Raw genomic sequence first — 20,626 nt, 5'->3', positions numbered from 1 at the left:
TGCACTCAGGCCCGTGGTCCTGATCATCCTCTATTCGGACCTGCTGGTAAAGCCACGAGGAACCCCAGAACGGGCTCCCACAACCTTTGACTAGAAGATGAAACCAATAAGCTCCAAGTTATAACTGATTATATTATATTCAGTTATATTTTGATTCTACAATTAATTCTACCTGATTATCAATGGGAATGGCATCATCACTCATTTGAAATGATGGCATTTTGCTGATATGATAGTTTATTCTCTGTCTCATGTAAATTGTTTGTTTGTTTGTTTTTTCCTCCACTCAGATGTGGCAAGAGCAATCGAACTACTGGAAAAGCTACAAGAATCAGGAGAAGTACCTGTGCACAAGCTACAGTCTCTCAAAAAGGTGCTTCAGAGTGAGTTTTGTACAGCAATCCGAGAGGTAGGACACCAGATTTTTGACAACTACATTTGGCCATATGTCTTCTGGGTAGAAAACACGTTTTGCCATATAAACAGTTGAAATTGTTAAGCTTGGAAGTACATCTTTGCTTGCTGTTTTTAGCTCCTTGGACAGATGATAAAACATAATTTAGTCTGCTGAACGCTTAAATTAGACCCAGGCAGAAATTATACATTTATATAAAACCAAATGTTGATTTTATGATACCAGCACAGGATCTGCTTCCACAGGTGACTGTAGTGTGCTTTCTAAACTACTTAGCAGTCTCATGAAGCGACCTGGAAATTCAAGTACAAATAATCATAATTAATGAGGTGATTTCTTTGGGGTATACCTGAGTAAAACTTTCATAGTTAAATCTGAAAGAGTAACTTCCTAACAGTTGAAGTTATGGTTACTTAAATACAATGTCTAGTGTGATCGTGGAAAAAAATCTCCAAATAGGCTGGCAGGCCTTTGTAGCAAATCTGCATAATGCTTCCTAGCTAATCACTGTTTTTGTTAAGTGAGGTTAAAAACAAGTGTGTTCATGTGACAATTTAAATCTCATAAATTGGATTGTGGTAAAATTGACTTACTCAACTGATTAATTTAATTAGTCACAAGAAAATTTCCTTCAGATATAGAAGCTAACTCATTTATTTAGTAACCTACTATACCCTATCTGTCACTCACTAGATAAAAATCCATTAATCAGAACCCAGAGCATATAAATATAGCATAGCTTTTATTTTAAGAGTCACAGCTGATGGATCTTCTATTGGTCTCCTCCTCAAGGCCATGTGAAACCACTGAATACTGGGCAGAATTTGTTTTACCATAGAGCCCATGCCTCTGAAGGACAGATGCACCAGGCTTCCATCTTCTTTTGTAACTCTGCAAGTGATGATGCTGATTTATGGGTCACTGATATAGGCACAAAAGACCTACCTAGTTCACTGCGTCAGAGATGCACATACTCTGTTGATTTAAACCGTAGCCTCTGCAATGCATTTAGGGTTTAGACTTGGTGGGGGGTTGACTTAGACGGTTTGTGCTCAGTGTTTCTCAGACGAAGTTGTTCACTATTTGCTTTTTGTTTAATACTAAACATAGCTTAAATAAATAACTACAATTACATTTCTGAATTTTCAACCTGTGAGTTGATCAAAAGCTGGAAGGACTAGTTCTATGGCTGCCTTCACCTTAGTACAAAATAGTCTACGGTGCGAGAAACTCATGGACGCCTCTCATATAACCTCCTCTAAACTCATAGAAGCAGCAGCTAAGTTCTCCGGGCTCTTTTTTCTTTCCCTTTGGATTGTGTGATCTCTTGAGAATTTGTAGCCAACTTTTCCTTTTTTAGAGATTAAATCATCTCTTTTGTGTCACAGCATTCTGATTTCTGCAGAAGGGACTCAAGGACAAGGCACGTAAAACATTTATCTCTGCTCAGTAACTATCTGGCTCACGATCAATTCCAAGTCTCTGTGGTCACAAAACTTGCACTCTTCATGAAAGAATATGGTGATAAATCAGCTTACAATAGAAAGTCAGAGAGTGATGATGCCATAGACAGGAGAAAAGTGGATCAAAACGGTTGGAGCAAGACTTTACCAATTTAGGAATGTCAGGGAAAAAAAAAACTAATTGTATATTGAAAAAAGTCACACGCATCCTGAGGAGGATGGCGTTTCAGACACAGCAAACAATGAATGCAAAACCTCAAAGGCAAGAATGGTCTCAACACAAGAATGACTGCCCTGGAAGGCAGCAAGTCTTCACGGAGTGAGCAAGATCCATTCCCTAGAAGCAGCTGGAGAGCAGGTTCATAGGCCTTTCATAGAGAAAGCTTCATAGGCCGTATGAAAACACTGGACTTTCTTCTCTGTGAGGCTGTCTGGGAGATGTTTGACCAGACCTACTTTGCACTGGGAAAGGTCTCTCCGACTACGGCAAAAGCACAGACACTGCTACAAATGTGAAAGCCGGAGACCAGAAACAAAGTAATAAGGACATTGAGTGAGAGATGAAACAAAGTGGCAGCAGTCCAGTCACAGGAAGTTGTCAAATGCTTCATATATTTCTGAGATGAAAATGAACCGAGATTGTTGATGAATTGAATACACAGCATCTGAGCGATGGAAGTACCCATTGGTTCTTAGTCTGGGTCTTGACAATTGGACAGACATGCATGAAAATGTTATGATGAAGTACATTATTTTATGTAATCAACACATGCTAACACTCAAGAATACAAAAAGATGTTCATAAAAAAGAGAATGCAACTATCTGCATTGTATAAACCTGGACTGGTAGAAGTAATTTTATGTTCACACTAATGTACTTACTCATAATTTTGTTCTTGGAGTCAGTACTTACCTTGTCTGGCAGTGATGTAGACTCGGTTGCACATCTACAGTCTGCAGTTATCATCATTATTATCTCTGCATTACATTATATGAGCTGTAGGAAGCTATGGCGAAATTGTAACACAACTTTAAAGAGCATTCCAATGAAAATGCCTTCAATGACAATGCATCATGAAATATGAGTATATGCTGCCAGATAGGTGGATCAAAAGCCAATAAAGAAATTGACTCTAGGAAGTCTCACAATGAATATCCAAAAGTGAAATAAGTTTGGGCCAAGAATGCTTTCATTCCTGGCCTCTGTATGGCTGGCAAGAAATAAGGAAATTTTGTTTTTCATTTAAATGATCTTAGGATTTTTGTTGTTAAGTTAACTCATTTTTTCCATAAATATTTGTTACCTGCCATTTAAACTCCATTACATTATAGCTAAAAGTGCAAAACCAGATGTAGGTCATATAACTGCCAATAACATATGCTCAAAACAAGAAGGTAGGGTCAGCTTTTACAAATATTGCCTTATATAAATGCAACAATTATTATTGTATGAGGTAATTTCATATTTTGCTATACATGAAATTACTGAATCAACTCTTGGCATATATACAATGCATCCAGGGAAAGAGTTAGATGAAATTTCATGTGTTTTAGGCTAAAAAAATCAATGATGAGAAAATATTGAAAGTTTTCTTAACTATATTTCTGTAATCTGTAATACTGATGTCTGAAAACAATGCATGTTTGGATCAGTACTGTGGGAGGACTACCACCATACACAGCCAGCAGCAAAAGTGTTGTTCTATCAGTAGAACATACAAACTAACATGCCAAGCCACACACAACATTCAACTTAGCACACTAAACTTAGTTGGTTTTTGATGTTGTTGACAGATCTTGAAAGAACATGATTGTTGGTTAAACTGTACCCATTCTGTGACTGTAACCTCAGAGCAGGTGACTAAAAAATGGGCTAACATGTGATACTATGTTTCTACAATGAGTTACATCTATACAGATAGATAAGAGAGTATTCACATAAGAGTCTGAAGGAAAGATGAAGTAAAGATTGTATAGCACCAGCTATTTTTGTGATTTTTTTTAAGTAGCTAGAGCGTGTTTTAGCTCTACACTGAATAGTTTGATAAAAGACTAAATTTTAAACTTGAGGCTCAAATTTAATGATTTCAGAATGGTAATATTGATGAAATTATTAAGGTCACTCCACATAGTTAAAAGGGAGGTTTATTTAGTGGCGTAACTTACAAATGAAGGGATTGGTAGGTTGTAGGGTCTAGGGTCTAGGAAAGGCATAGTGCAGTCCAGCGGTGTTCTCTGGAGGTCTCTGCTCGGTCCACCTCCAGCGTCCAGGGTCCAGGGTCCAGGAATCAAGAGAGATGGCACATCCCGATCTCGGGTCTTCAGGGTCCTCCCTTGGCCCCGCCTTGTAGGCGTGACAGTTACCAAGTCTCAATGGGGGTTGGAACTTCCAGGTCAAGGTTGGAATGGCTACCCACTACATGGCAATGTTTGACTTCAATGTAGCAGGTGATTACAAAGACACAGGCTTTCTCCCCTAATATTGCATGTTCTGTGTGTCAGATAAAGAAAGAAGTGTGTGAATAACCATATTTAAGAGACCATCAATCCGTAGTTCTGGAGGTACTATATAGGCTACTAGAGAAAAATAATCAGCTGTCTCACCCAGCTACAAACCCTGCAAACTGTAATAATGATTTGTCTGCAACATATGCCCACTGGCACAATTGTGGCATGGATGCTAGGGGAGTGATGAACCCCTTTTTCATTGCATTTAAGGCCCACCAAAGCTAGAACTCATACCTTATATTGTTAATAAGATCAAGAACCTGAGACAAAATAGATTACAGGACCTAGGGGGAAACCCAGTACTATTATTCTGCTAAATGAAAACAGCAACAAAGTGACTCTGAATGACATATTGCTGTACTCACAGATCCGTGCACCCTACAACCCTGAGCAGAGAAGATTGTGCTCGAAGTGGATGGCAATTAACACAGAGACCTGCAGCTGTTTGATGTAGAAGGAAACCACAGTTTGGGGACATAGCAGGGTTAGTGTGGATAATAACTCACAGAGACTGTGAGAGCATGCACCACTCAAGCCAGACAAAATCCCAGTACCAAATCAGTGAAGTGGGCACAACATGCTACTCCTAGTCAAGAAGCTATTCACAAATGATAGCTACTGAGAATTGAAAAGAATCCGTTTTCTTCAGTGGAGTTGTACTAGGTGTATCAGTTGGTCTCCAGGGCAGGCTGGCACAAACAGAACTCCAGGAGTCTCAGCGGCCTTTTCTCTTTGTTTTTGATTTTGCTTTAAGAGAGAGAAAGAACACAAAGTTGGGAGAAGGTAATCTGGCAAAAAAGAGTATGATAAAAAATATACTGTACTAAATTCTCAAATAAAAGAATAATAGAAACTAAACCATTATCAGGGAGAGGGAGGAAACGTTCAATTTCAGTAACTGAATATAAAGAAATTATTTTCATAGGCAAAGTAATCAAAAAACTTAACTAGTAATTTGGTCACTGTGACCATCTTCCAAGTGGTAAAGCATTCAAGCTTCCCACTCCCCAGGATCATGTACTCCTCCAGACCTGAGTATGACACACTGCCAGGAATGGATGCTGGGAAAAATGGTCTCCAGTACTTACTACTGTAATATGCATGTTTGAACCAAAAATATAGAATAAAATTATATAGTCACCCCAATTATTTTCATTAGCCAATCACCATATATTGCATGTTAAAATTTTCTAATATAGTGAAATGGTGAGAAAATGTAGCACCTCCACATGCATAATATTCTGCCATAGTCTGTAAGGTTTGAACAAAAATATCCTAATTTTCATCTACTACTTATCACAACCCAGAGTTAGATTTCTCCATCCTCATTAAAGTTAGACATGGTTATCCCAACTGCTTTGCTCAGTGGTATGTGAATGGAAGCCTTATGCTCTGCCTTCCTCTGGAAGCCGCTGAGTTAATGAATGACTCACCATTCCTGTCCCTTTTCCTAGGCAGCTTGTAATACGATGTTATCAGTCTGCTAGGGTTTTAGAGTGAGAAATGGGTGTTCTGGTCAACCTTAATGAACACATAGCCAGAGCAAGAATTCAATGTTTAAGTCCTCAAGACTTTAAGACTATTGTTCCATAGCATAGCCAAGGTTATCCTGACTGACCAACTACCATAATAAAACCAAATTTATTTTAATTGATATGATACATACACACTTTTTTTAATTAAGAAAAAGGGGGGCTTGGATGGTAGCTCGATTGTAGAATAAATAAGTGTGTGAAAGTAAGAGCCAATATAAAAACCCGTGACTTCTATGTACCTTATAACTGTTTTGAGAAATATGAGTCATAGATTGCTTTTATATTGTTTATTTGGTCTTTTCTTTTGTTCCTGGGGATATAATTCATTAGCCCTCCATTACCAATCTATTCTCAATCTAATCATATACATTTCTCTATATGAAGTTTCTATACCATAGACTTAAAGGTATAGATAAGATAAAGGAAAATATTATGAGGTTATCAGACTACTGTCTAGTAAGACATGCTTTTTCCAGAGTCTAGTGCTTCCCAATGTGTGTGTGTGGAGGGGCACATTTGAGAAAAGTCATATGATGAATATGTTGATAGTGTTCTATACAGCTCAGTCTACCATGTGAACCAAAATGTAGAAAATGGCCTCATGAGAGAATTAATGATTATTTAGAAGATAGAGTATAGAACTAGAATTTCCCAGAGAAACATGTACATGGATCAGTAGTAACAAGAGATTAGACAAGAATAACAGTGGAGAAAAGAACTGGGAAGAAGAGAGAGTGGAAGAGAATGGGGAAAAGTATGAGCAAGAGACAGGTGGAGAGAGGAAGGAAAGGAAGAGGAGAGGACACAGGCAGATAAGCAGAACTGTGGATTAATATAATAAACAGAAAACTGCAGAAAGGTTATTTACAATGCATTCAGGCAAACCTAAGTCCACTCCTTTGCTTGGTTACTTAACTATATAACCTTTAAAGTATTTACATTCTATGTCTTGAATCTATCTTCTATTTCAAATTAAGATAAGACAATGATAGTTTCATGGGAAGACTAAATAAAGTGAAATATTTTGATTAATATGATGCCTATTTAAGAGCAAGTAGTCAGTAAATGGCAGGAAAAAAAAATGGGCATGTCTTTGGAGATGGGCCTGTCTTAGGGTTTTGAATGCTTTGATGAAACTCGTGGCCAAAAAGTAAGTTGGGGAGGAAAGGGTTTATTCCACTTACACTTCCACAACACTCCCTTGAAGGAAGTCAGAGCAGGAACCCAGAGGCAGGAGCTGATGCAGAAACCATGGAGGGGTGCTTCTTACTGGCTTGCTTCCCGTGGCTTGCTTAGACTGCTTTCTTATAGAACCCAGGACCTCCAGCCCAGGGATGGTACCACTCACCATGGGCTGGGCCCTCCTCCATTGATTACTAATTGAGAAAATGCCGGACAGCTGGATCTCATGCAGGCATTCCTTCAACGTGGCTCCTTCCTCTCTGGTGACTCTAGCTTGTGTCAAGTTGACACAGAACCAGCCAGTGCAACTGACCCCTGTCAACCTGACACACAAACGCATCATTGTTAAGCCACAACCTTTCCTTTCTTATTTATCTCCAACATCTCACATTAAAAACACAAATAACTTTAAAAGTCCCATATACTTTACATCCTCAAACACATTAAAATGTCAGTGTCCTTAAAATACCCAATCTCTCTAAAATTCCAAAATCTCTTTGAAAAGTTCAAAGTCCTTCAGCTATAGACTCCCTGTAAAAAAAATAAAATTAAATTAAGTTAAATACCTTCTTCCAGAGGGAAGAACCAGGGCACAGTCACAATCTGAACCAAGCAATACTCCAAACAGTATAAATAACTCAATGTCTAATTTATCTGGGATCACTCACAATTTTCTGGGCTCCTCCAAGGGGCTTGGGTCACTTCTCTGGCTCCACCCTCGGGCAGCACACACAGCTTGTCTTCTAGGCTCAAACGCACTTCACTCCACTGCTGCTGCTGTTCTTGGTGGTCTTCCCGTGGTACTGGCATCTCAAAAACTGCTGGAGTCTTCTGCTGCTCCTGGGCTGTACTTTCACCAATAGCCTCTCGTAGGCTCTCTTCATGATGCCAAACCTCAACTTCTTTAATCCTTTAATCCTGGGTTCAGCTGTTCAAAACTGCTACGGAGGCTGCGCCTTCACCAGTGGCCACTCCTGACCTCTCATAGTGCCAAGCCTCAGCTGCTCCCCATCCAAATCCGGTACCCCCTGGATTTGCTACTTACACTTACGCATTACCAAACCTGGCTGTGAATAGGAGGTACAACCTTGGCAGCTTCTAGAACACAGCTTCTCTGTGTTCTCAGAAAACACTTCCCGGAAGATTTCACCTCAGCAATGCTGGTCTCTTCTTAATCATCACTAATTTCTCGGCTCCAGCTGACCAGCATCAATTGTTGAATTAACACCAAGGTTTCACTTCAGTGGTGCTGGTCTCGTGTTAATTGTGGATGACTCTTCAGCCCCAGCTGCCCAGAGTGACAGAATCTTAATTCAAAATAGCAAATGGCCCTGATAGAGTCTTTAAATTTCCCTCTGAAGTTCACAAGCCAGACTTCCATCTTCTTTACTACTCACAGCATTCTTATCTTCCTAAAGAACACCCCACTGAGCTCTCGATACTCAAAGGCTATTCTAGTCCAAAATTCCAAAGTCCTTCCACAATCTTCCTCAAAACATGGACAGATCTATCACAGCAATAACCCCATTCCAGGTGCCAACTAGGGGTCAGTTGTACTGGCTGGTTTTGGGTCAGCTTAATACAAGCTAGAGTCATCAGAGAGGAAGGAGCCAGATGAGGAAATGCCTGCATGAGATCCAGCTGTAAGGCATTTTCTCAATTAGTAATCAATGTGTGTGTGCGTGTGCGTGCGTGCGTGCGTGCGTGCGTGCATGCGTGTGTGTGTGTGTGTGTGTGTGTGTGTGTGTGTGTGTGTGTGTGACCATTGTGGGTGGTGCCATCCCTGGGCTGGTGGTCCTGAGGTCTATAATACAGCAGTCTGGCCAGGCGGTGGTGGTGCACGCCTTTAATCCCAGCACTCGGGAGGCAGAGGCAGGTGGATCTCTGTGAGTTCGAGGCCAGCCTGGGCTAACAAGTGAGTCCCAGGAAAGGCGCAAAGCTACACAGAGAAACCCTGTCTTGAAAAACCAAAAAAAAAAAAAAAAAGACAGCAGTCTGAGCAAGCTAGGGAAGCAAGCCAGTAAGTAGCATCCTTCCATGGCCTCTTCATCAGCTCCGGCCTCCAGGTTCCTACTGTTTGAGTCCCTGTCCTGACTTTCTTCAAGGATGAACAGTGTTGTGGAAGTGGAAGCAGAATAAACTTTTTCCTCCCCTACTTGTTTTTTGATCAAGGGGTCTTGTGTAAAAATTGAAATGTTTGATATGTTTCAATAGAAACATTAGCTAGGAAAAAAAGATTTTCTTGCATTTTTTAAAATCATGACAAAAAAAAATGAAGGTTTTTATAAGAGGCTCCACATATTGAGACACGTTGACACACAGTATTGCTTTTAGAATAACTCACCCAACATTGTAAGACACCTGAATACCTTGTCATATAATTAGAAGGCAAGGTTAACAGTGAAGTCAAAAGGAGAGAAATTGTGTGTAACATAAGACTTGTTAGCCGATTAGATTGGATAAGGGCAGAAACAAGAAACCATGCCCGAGAACCAGATAATATATGAAGGATGTAGATAACCAAAGCATGTGAGACTATTCACTGATGGGTTCTCTCAAAATGAAGGGGTCTTCTAAGAGCAACAGCAGAGGCAAGAGAATGTATTTCAAGCTCCGTTAGGGCAGAGAGATTTGCATCTCTGTTTAGATGATATGAGTTGATGTCTGATACATGATGTCTTTGTATATTAACCAAACAGTAGGTGATTGGTCAATCACCTACTGCCTTCATCCTTTATTTATTAGTGTTGACAATAGTCCAAAGTTCCTTAAACGTAAAAACAAACCTTCTGGTTGACTGTGATCTCCCTACTGTATGGCAGAACATCGGACCTTATTTCTGCTGATTGTGATAACCCTCCCCTCCATCTCCAGATGTTGCTTTTCTCCTTCCACTCAAAGGAACGGCTTTTAAAGTTCGCATCTGAGTGAGATTATGCAGTGTTTGCTGTGATGCTTAGCTTCCTACTTTCTCTAATAAAACACCTGAAAGAAGCACCCTCAGAGAGTGATTTGGGCTCATGGTTTCACAAGGCCAGTGGTCCAAACACAGCAGGTGAGGACAGAGTTGATAGCTTTGCATTCGCTATCAGGACACAGAGAGATGAGTGCTGGCACTACTCAGGTTTTCTTGCTTGTTTTTATCCGTTTGTTTTGCTTCATTTTTCCATTTTTTATTCAGTCTGGCACCTAAATTAACAGTATAGGACCGCCCACCTTCAGGACAGACATTCTTTTCTCAGTTAATGGGGGATGGATGGACCCACCCCCCAATATTCCCAGAGGTGTGTCTGCTATTAATTTCAAGCCCAATCGAACTGGCCACCAAGATTCACCATTGCATTTGTTCTTCTGTGCGTAGCTTCCCTCAGTTAGCATAATGCCCTGAAAGTTCATCCATATTATCTCAGATAATAGGATTTCATCCATTTTTTTATGATTAGATACTATTCCATTGTATATTTGCACCACGTCTTCTTCATTCATTCCTCTTTTGTTACAGATTTTGGTTTGTTTTAATACTTTAAAAACCTCTACGTGTATCTGCAGGGAGGGTCATACCATGGCACTAGTGTGGAGGTCCCAGGGATTGAATTTGGATTATCAGGCTTGGTGGGAAGCATCTTCACCCACTCATGGGACTGTCTTGCTCCCTTTGTTTTAATGCTTAGTTCTTGTGAATAATCCGTCAATAAACATAGAAGCACAGCCATCTCTTTCACATTCCAACTTAATTTCCTTTGGGTATATTCCCAGACTGGAAATGCTGAATCATACATTAGTTCTATTTTTAATTTTCCAAAGAACTTCCATGACATTTTTCAAAGTAGTTTTAGAAATGTACGTTTCTATCAACAGTGTTCATGTATCCCCTCCTCTCCCCATCCTGGATAATTCTGGTTACCTTGTCTCTATCTGATAACAGCCAGGCAACTAGAGTGAGGTAGTAGCAAATTATGGTTTCCCATGTATTTCTCCAGGGAGGATGGCCTTTTGTATGCTTTAAGAAATGGATACTACACTCTCACCCATTTTTTTAAAAATGTATTCTTCTCTCATATATTACATCCTGACTGCAGTTTTCCCACCCTCCACTCCTCCCAGTCTCTCCCTGGCACCTCCCCTCTCCCCCAGATCCCCTTCTCCTCCTTTCCCTTCGGAAAAGAGCAGGTCTCCCATCAACCCAACATGACAAACCCTCATATCAAGGCTGGACAAGGCAACCCAGTAGGAGGAAATGGGTCCCAAGAACAGGCAAAAGAATCAGAGATATCCCCACTCCCATTGAGAGGATTCATACAAAAGACCAAGCTACACAACCATAACACATAAGCAAAGAACCGAGCTCAGATGCATAGAGGCCCCCTAATTGTTGCTTCATTCTCTGTAAGTCCCTATGAGCCCTGCTTAGTTGATTCTGTGGTATCTTTGACCCCTCCTACAACCCTTCTTCTACAGAGTTCCCCAAGCTCTGTCTAGTGTTTGACTGTGGGTCTCTGCATCTGCTCCCATCAGTTGCTGGATGAAGCCTCTCTGAGGATGATTGGTCTCGGCACCAATCTGTGAGTATAGCAGACTATCCTTAGGAAGCATTTCATTGACTTGTTTCGTTTCAGTTTTGTCCAGTTGTGTTTGGTTCTAACCTAGGTCTCTGGGCTATCCAGCCTCTGGTTCCTAGGCCATCTCGGCAGTGACAGGTGTGGGTTCCCTCTTCCGGCGTGGGCCTCACGTTGGACCACTGAATGTTTGGCCCCTCCACCAGTTCTGCACCCCCATAGCCCCAGCACATCTTTCAAGCAAGACAAACTGTAGGTTGAAAAGGCTTTGTGGCTGTGTTGATGTCCCAGTCCCACCACTGGAAGCCTTGCCTGGTTATAGTAGATGGCTGGTTCAGGCTCCATATCCTCTGTTATTAGGAGTCTTTGCTACAGTCGACCTCGAAGATTCTAGGGAGTTTCCATCACACTGGGTTGCCACATCACCCTGGAAATGTCCCCCAGTTCCAGCCATCTCTCTAAGTACTTTCTCCCTCCACCCCCCTATCCTTCCTCTTTCCATCTCCACCTGCCCTCAGTCCACCAGAGAAATCTATTTTCCCTTCCCGGGAGGATTCACTGAACCCTCCTTGTCACTTAGCGTCCCTGCATCTGTGGATTGTAGCATGACTATCCTTTACTTTACAGCTAATGTTCACTAACGAGTGAGTACATACCACGTTTGTCTTTCTAGGTCTGGGTTACCTCACTCAGGATGATCTTTTCTAGTTCCATCCACTTGCCTGTAAATTACATTAAAAAAAAAAAGAAAGAAAGAAAAATTGCACTTAACTTCCTTAAACATTCTAGACATTAGCCCTTCAACAGAGGAAGACTTTGCTCATGTATTATTGTGCAATATGTACATTCTCAGTAACAGGCAATCGTAAACTGAAAGTCATGTATAAACATGGTAAAGTAAGAGCTAACACATAGGTGTATATATACACATATATGAGATTTTTTTATTTAACTTTCAGTTTTGTTTTCTTCCTTTATAATGCAAAAGCCACAGTTATTCATGGTAATATGGTTTTTTTGTTTTGTTTTGTTTTGTTTTCTGCTAGTAAAATTTTAATGCTTTTCTTTATATATGGATAGAGTAGCAGAACAACCATCATCCTTGGATGAAGACATCTAGGATAGCACTGCATTGAACAGAAGTAAAGAAAATGTATCTGACTTTTTAATTGTGCATATCTCTTTCTCTTCACATTAAACTAAAATTGAAACGTGTCAACGAAAAGGAATGGCCCTCACATTTCCTTTGATTTTATTTGCATTGCTAAACGGAATGGGACACAAAAGCCAAATTGTTCTGTGTTGTGTTTCCTACCAATGAGCCCACTGTCCGGAGAGCTCATTTCTGAACCTCTTGAAACTACATCGCACAGCATAGATTACTTTTTCACTATAGAAAAGCCACACACTTTAAAAGGAAGTGCGTTACTAAGCTTACATTTGCCCATCATGAAAGCCCTGACACTTTTCCAAGGAAAAGAACCCCTAAGTAAGTAGAGAGAGCTTCATCAAGTCAAGTGGTCTAGAAATGCTTGAACTGGTGGGTAGGTCAGAAAAAGAAGAAAGCTCACGGAGAAGCTCTGCTCACTTGACATAACCTCCTCCTGAACTCTGACATTTGGCTCATATTTTGAAGCCAATTGTGGTGAGAATAACAGCTGTGTCCTTCCCATTTTGTGTGCAACTGGGTGGAAACTGTCACTGTAGCAGCAAAACACTGAATTTTATGTAGCATGTAAAGGCTAATGACCCATGGTGCACATGAATGATGCTTCCTGGGCACTGTTAAAGGCCAAGTTCTTCCAACAGCGAACTGTTTTTTAATCAAGCAGAAGTCCTAATGGAAGAAACGTCTTGGCAGAGCCTGTGTGTGTATATGTGGAGTAGATCTACAATTTCTCCATCCAAAATCTAGCTCTCTTAGTGCGGTGAATGAGACCAGAGGCATGTACTGCTTTCGCCATCAGCATTCATTAGTGTCAAAGCCTTGCATATCCCTAACAGATGCCTTGCCTGGGCCCTTGAAAGTGTGCTATTCATTCCATAGCCATATCTTTGAAACTCTATTTTGAAAGGTTTTTGTTTAGAACTTGAACTAAAGACGTCGTTTTAGCTAGGTGAAATTTCATGGCTTTTCTGGAGGAAAACTGTTCATGTACTTTGCTGAACCAGGGTCAGAAGTTTCACTCTATTTTTTTGAGTATAGAAGAATCTTAGAACAGTTTAACAAGAGAATTTTATTTTAGTGACGAGACTTTCTTGTAAATGTTAGGCTTAAAGTTGAGGTGTAGCAGTGCCATATTCTTGCAATTACAGTCTCTTCTGTTGGTGGGAGACTGAATGCCTGCTGTTTTAGAAGGAAAAGATAGAGGTAGAAACAGGAGCGCCTTCCCTGCGACAAGAAGGGTCAAGAAAGTTAACAGGAAGATGCCTGCTGTCAGCCATCCACAAGAGGCCCTACAGACACCTGGGAAGAGGGCAGAACTCTTTCAAAGGTTACTTCTGTTCAGATCATTCAAATTCAAAAGAAGGATTTAAATGCCTTCACTTGCTAACAAAGGCTGTTGATGAGGACTTTCCAAGATGATTTCATTTCCCTTGGAGACAAAGGATTGGTAAAGCTTGAGTTCAAGCCAAGTGTGCTAGAAAACTCAAGTGTAGCAATAAGAGTCCTGCGTATGATAGGTAGTTCATCCTCTTTGTTACTGAAACTCATGTAAGTTGCAACTTGGAGCGCCCACAGTTATTGAAATGGTCACAAAAACGATTGAATACTAAGAATAACATCAACATTTTCTTGTTAGAAAAAGAACCTCTCTAATTCGAAGGTCTGACTAAGCTGATGAAGGGTGCTACTCAATGAAATTATTTAAAAAAAAAAAATCAAGCCTTTTAAATAAGTGATTTGGTGGATTTAGTTTCATTACTCTCCAGGAAGCAGCCATTTATTTTTACTTAAAAAAAAAAAAAGTCATTTAATACTTTGTAGTATAGAACACAAATTAAGGATAAATGCAGAGGTTGGGATAAAAGAGCACTTAAATATATTTTGTTCCACTTTTTTAATGCTACAAAAAAAAAAAAAAAAAAAACAACAACAAAAAAAAACCCGAGACTGCGTAGTTCATAAGGAACAAACACTAAAACACCTGAGCCAAAGCAACAGCATCTAGTACCTGTTGGGTTTTTTTACTTCACACTCACATGGCAGAAGCCTCTTTTGTAAGGACTTACTGTTAGTTATTTAGCGGTGCTCTTACCCTGCAACCAAATGTCATGAAACACGACAGAATCCACTATCAAGAGTTTTGTTAAGATAAGAGAGGCTGAGTGGTGGTGGCGCACACCTTTAATCCCAGCACTCGGGAGGCAGAGGCAGGTGGATCTCTGTGAGTTCGAGGCCAGCCTGGTCTACAGAGTGAGTTCCAGGAAAGGCACAAAGCTACACAGGGAAACCCTGTCTCGAAAAACTAAAAAAAAAAAAAAAAAAAAAAAAAAAAAAGAGAGAGAGAGAGAGAGACACAGAGGTGCTCAGACCTGAGGGAAAGACGTGTGAGTAAAGATGGAGCTGGGAATATGGCACCGACTTATAAAGGCTGGGTCGCGCCTGCGCACACAGGGCCATGTGGCTATTCCACGCATGTGCGTAGATCACATGGTTGCACTCCACACTTTATGCAACCACAGGGGTCCTGGTCACGGAGAAGTTTCAACCCGGAAATGGTGGAAGTGGCTAGGTCTGCCCGCATGCGCAAACATGCCCAACCTTGGGGGCGTGTTGTGAATCCCTATCACTTACTTCCACAAATGAATAAACAATGGCTTACCAGGTATGATAGTTGTTACTATCACTGTGACAACACTTGGATTTTGGAAAGGATACATTCAAACACTAGCAACACACAACAGTGATTTTGCTCAAGGTAGCCCCACAAGGCCATCAGATTATCAGAAACAATTATCACATACCTCCCCATTGTTCACCCTCAGAATAAAGAGTGTCCCCCAGTGAGAGACTATGGGATCAATATGAGAATGTTGTTCTACTAGTCTCTTCTCTAAAGTCTTACCAATTTTGTAAATCTGTAGTTACACAGCCTTTATTTTCTTCATATGGATTGTATGTCATCAACGTGGAAAGAAGGCATCATATGTGGATGGTAGAAATATGAGAACATTATGTGAGTGTATGAATAGAATGGGGGGGTCATATGCAATGGGATATTTAACTGTATATGAGACATTTAAAATGCACCAATTGAAAGTGAAGACATTTGAACATTCACCACTAAAATGGTATCTCATTGCAGCGGGAATTTGCATTTATTTGATCATTAAATTGCTGAACATCCCTTCTTATAATTACCGGCCATATGTGCTTCCTCTTCTGCTTTTGCATAAATGCTATGCATATTAAAATAATAATTATAATAACAACAAAGAATAGATGTACTCATTGTACTTGCTTTTGAGGATATGGTTCATAATTTCATCTGGGAAAATGCAGGAGGGAAATGATTACCTCATTCATTAGAAGAATTTATAAAATACAATTGTAGTTCTGTTTCTGCCGCTCTATCTGAGTAGATACATTTATTTTTATGGTGTGTAAAGTGTTTTCAACATGTCATTTTCTTGTAGCAAGAAGAAGGTCTGTGTGGCAGGAACCTTCTTAGACTGTAATTGCTCTAATGGGTCATTGATCTTCAAGTTTTCTCAATTAGACCCTCACAGTAGTGTGCAATCCCACTGGAGGCTGTTAACGTCACTGTTGGGTAAATTCTCAGTGTAAGCTTTTATTTGCTATTACAAATGATAAAATAAACAGTACATATTTCAAGAAGCTTGTAATTGCATGTACTCACACAGTAGTTCAAAATAATAGACTCCTTGGAGAAGCTGTATTTTCTATCAGTCAAATGGAGTGAACATTCTGTCTTCTATTGAGATCATAGGAGTGGAAATCAGAACTTCTATTTTGGGCACCATAGATGACAACTGTTTCCCCCCCATTGGATAAGTCATGTACCCTTTTCTTGCTTTAGTGTTGCCAATGTTGATAGAGACAAATCTATTTATAGACTCCCATTGAAATTGTTAGCTTACAAATTGTTACATCTTCAACCAGCTTTCTGTTATTTCTAACAGTGATTCAAATGTATCAAAAAAATAAAATTGCTACCATATATAACACAAATGTATGGAAAACAACTATTTTCTTCTCTCTTTTCTTTCTTTCATCCTCCCATCCTGTCTTTTTCACTCAAAAGGACACATTCCAGATTTAAAGACATAAATATACATACATACATACATACATACACACATACATACATACATACATGCCCAAAATAGCTTGACCACACAACTGCCATGACAGGCTTAGAGCCCCAGACACAGCTTCTGTAACAGACTTACTGGCAGGTAACACCCAGATCCAGAAAAAGCCATAAGCTGACCCCACCCAGGGAGGGCCTGCATCTAAGGGGAAATACCCAACATTTCAATTATTCCCTATACCCCTAGACAAATGTCAGTCAATCAGGGTCCTGAACTCTGGAAATCCCCTCACCCCAATCTCTACTATGATAAAAACCATACCCTGCCTGTGCTCAGGGCTCTCTGCTCTCACCTCTGAGTCAGACAGGGAGTCCAATTCCGAGCTTGAAAATAAAGGCTCTTTGCTTTTACATGTGGGATTCAGTCTCTGTGGTGGTCTTTTTGGGTGTGTCCCTGGGCATAACATATTATATATATTAAATATATATATATATATATATATAATATGTAATGTTTTTTAAAAATATATTTTAAAGATACTTAATTTATTAAAAATATAATAAAAGTTATATTAGTGAAATCATCAAGTTTTTAACAGTTGCTACTAAGATTTACTCATATTTTTTGTGTTGTTATGATTCATTTGTTTTGACTGCCACCTAAAATTCTATTGTGAATGATAACCCACATAAAGCCAATGCTCTTACAATAAGATGAGAGCCAGAGATAATTCCTGGAAGCTCATTGGCCAGCTATCCTGGCATATTATAAAGCAAAACAAGAGGAGCTGGAGAGATGGTTCAGCAGTTAAGAGCATTGACTGCCCTTCCAGAGGTCCTGAGTTCAATTCCCAGCAATACATGGTGGCCTACATCTACACATAATGAGATCTGGTGCCCTCTTCTGGTCTGCAAGGACATATGCAGGCAGAATACTATATACATAATAAATAATTTTTTTTAAAAAAAAAAAAGCAAAAAAAGAGATTCTTCCTTGAACAAGGTTAAAAGAAAGGACAGACATCTGCCTCCACTCACATACAGATACACCTACACATCAAGACAACAGTTTTTTTGTTGATTTGTTTTTAAGGTTCCTTTCATGAATAAAGTTCTTAGTTTTACATATTCACTTCTTAAAATAACCTCTGCTCTTCGGAAATCTTGTAATATTTCCCAACCCTAACATCCAAATACTTAACCTATACTTTCTACTAAAGTAAAAATTTTATTTTTCAAACATATGCAACTAGAGTTTACTTTTGGATATAGTATGAACATAAATTCAAGTTCATATTTTGACCCCAGGATAAATCTTCAGTTTCAACTTTATGTACGGCGTGAGTAAGTCATAAAGCCCTTCAATCTATGACATGATTACCCGTCATAACACACATACACAACACGATTTTTTCTGGGTTCTCTGTTTAACTAGTCAGTTTACTTATCCCTGCACTAAAACCCACTTATCTTTCTCAGAAGAATCACGGCTATGAGTGTGGTGAGACAGCATCTAATTTAGGTTCTAGCTATTTTTCACTTTTTTTCAATAAGAGGGTTGTGTGTATCTGTGTATGTGTTTTTCTGTGTGTGCATATTGCTGTGTGTGTGTGTGTGTCAGAGAGAAAGAAAGATACTAACTTAATAAATATAAGACATCCATGGATTGTTAGACAATGAGGAATTTGTGCTGTAGAAATTATGACTCCTGTTCTGTCTTTCGTATCTGAGGTCCGGTGGGGAAAGAAAGAAATAGAACACAGCCTAATCATTCAAAGACAGAAGTTTCAAGTTCATGGTTTCTTTCCTCTCCATTTCTTTTATTAAAGTTAATTAAGTTTTAGTAAGAGTGAGATAGCTCATGAGACAGGAGGTTAAAAAAATTATCCTCCATTTTAATTACAGTAGAAAATTAGTATATAGGATGTCTGTCAGGAAATGAGCAGTCAACAAATATTTGTTCTATGTAAGACTAAATTATATGGATTTTCCTGTGGTAATCACATAATGTTGTGTTTGACACAAATGTGAGCAGTATATATGGGGTTAAAAGGAATTTGAGATACATGTAGTCATTCTGTTCTGTGCCTTCGAAGAATCGTTAGTTTCTTCAGGAATCTGATGAAATTATTGACCCCTTTTCCAGGAAAATGAATGTGCTCGAAATGTTTGTCTTTAAAATTCAGGGCTTGGTGATTTGAGACTGATCTATTATCATACCTTGGTATAATAATTTCACAGATGAAAAAAATGAGATTGAGAAATTTTAAGCAGTCATCAAAACTAGTTGGTGCTGAGTAGCATAAAATTAAAGTTGTTTTGGAACGTGTCTCTAGAACTTTATGCAAATAAACAAAAAAAGTTTAATGAACATTAAAATCAAATGAGTAACCAAGTAAACAACAATCAAAGGCTACCTAGGTGTGTGGCTCATCACCATCAAAAAAGTATTTGCCCCCCCTCCTCTAGTTCACTTCTAGAAATGGGCCAATGAGCAGTAGCAGCATAATCATGAAGGTCTGGGTGACTGACCAAAGTATAACCTTGATGATAAGGGACACACGTGTTTTTCATACTGAATGCAACAATAATGATCCTTATGCCTGGGGGCCAAGCAAACAGGGAGGAGAACTGAGATTTGGGGAATACTCAATCATATCTTTTTTTTTTTTTTTTTTGCTTTTCACTTTTATCACCTTTTAAATGTTTAAGAAATTTCTTCTCCTCTCATATATTACATCCCTACTGCAGTTTCCCCTCCCAGCCTCACCCCATCCACTCCTTTTCCCTCTGTCTCCCATCAGAAAAGGGCAGGCCTCCCAGGTCAACCAAACATAGCCTATTAAGATGCAAAAAGACTAGGTACTCCCCTTCCCAGTAAGAGAAAAGGGTCCCAGAAGCAGGCAAAGGAGTCAGAGACAGCCCCCACTCCCATTGTTAGAAGTTCCACAAGAAGATCAAGCTACACAACCATAACATATATGCAGAGGGCCTAGGTCTGACCCATGTAGGCTAGCTGATTTTTGTTTCAGTCTCTGTGTGGCCCTAAGAGCTCAAGTTAGTTGATTCTGTTTCCTGATCTCTTTGACATCATTTTCTTTAGTCTTTTTCTTTTCTTTTCTTTTTTCTTTTTGAAACCCATCTCACTACGTAGCCTTAGTTGACCTGGAACTTATTCTGAAATCAAGCTAGTATCTATCTAACTCACAGAGACCTTCCCACCTCTGCCTCCCCACTTGGTGCTGAGATTAAAAGGGTGTGCTACCAATGACCAGCTCACATACTTTCTTTACAAATACAAAATCATCAGATCTCTCTAACCTGATATTGTTGGGGTCCGCAAGAAGTCCCATAAAAGACCACCAGTTACACATGCAATCAACAAGCGCATTTAATAAAAAATTCCAGCATTCACAGGGTGGTGGTGGTGGTGCATGTCTTTAATCCCAGCACTCAGGAGGCAGAACCAGGAGGATACTTGTGAGTTTGAGGCCAGCCTGATCTAGAAAGTGAGATCCAGGACAGGCACCAAAACTACATAGAGAAATCCTGTCTCGAACAAACAAACAAACAAACAAACAAACAAAAATTCCAGCATGCAGGGGTCAACCATCTGACACAGTGGCAAATGTGGCTCTGAGAGAAACTCACGGGTTCCTTTTAAACAGCATTAGGGGAATTCCAAGCT

General features: G+C 39.7%; 1 protein-coding gene across 3 annotated transcripts in view; it reads left to right on the top strand.

The window, feature by feature from the left end:
• The window catches only part of Lin7a (lin-7 homolog A, crumbs cell polarity complex component), a 142,841-nt gene that overhangs the window by 49,798 nt on the left and 72,417 nt on the right, over positions 1–20,626 (top strand). For 2 of the 3 annotated variants that reach the window (XM_028873025.2, XM_028873026.2), the window contains exon 2: positions 291–409. In XM_028873025.2, the coding sequence (XP_028728858.1) occupies positions 291–409 (119 nt within the window). Of the gene's footprint in view, positions 1–290; positions 410–20,626 lie in introns of those variants that run through there. The other variant, XM_028873027.2, reaches the window with a different exon arrangement.

This window comes from Peromyscus leucopus, chromosome 18, assembly GCF_004664715.2.
Source record: "Peromyscus leucopus breed LL Stock chromosome 18, UCI_PerLeu_2.1, whole genome shotgun sequence".
Classification (NCBI taxonomy): domain Eukaryota; kingdom Metazoa; phylum Chordata; class Mammalia; order Rodentia; family Cricetidae; genus Peromyscus; species Peromyscus leucopus.
This window is presented reverse-complemented; position numbering and strand designations above follow the sequence as displayed.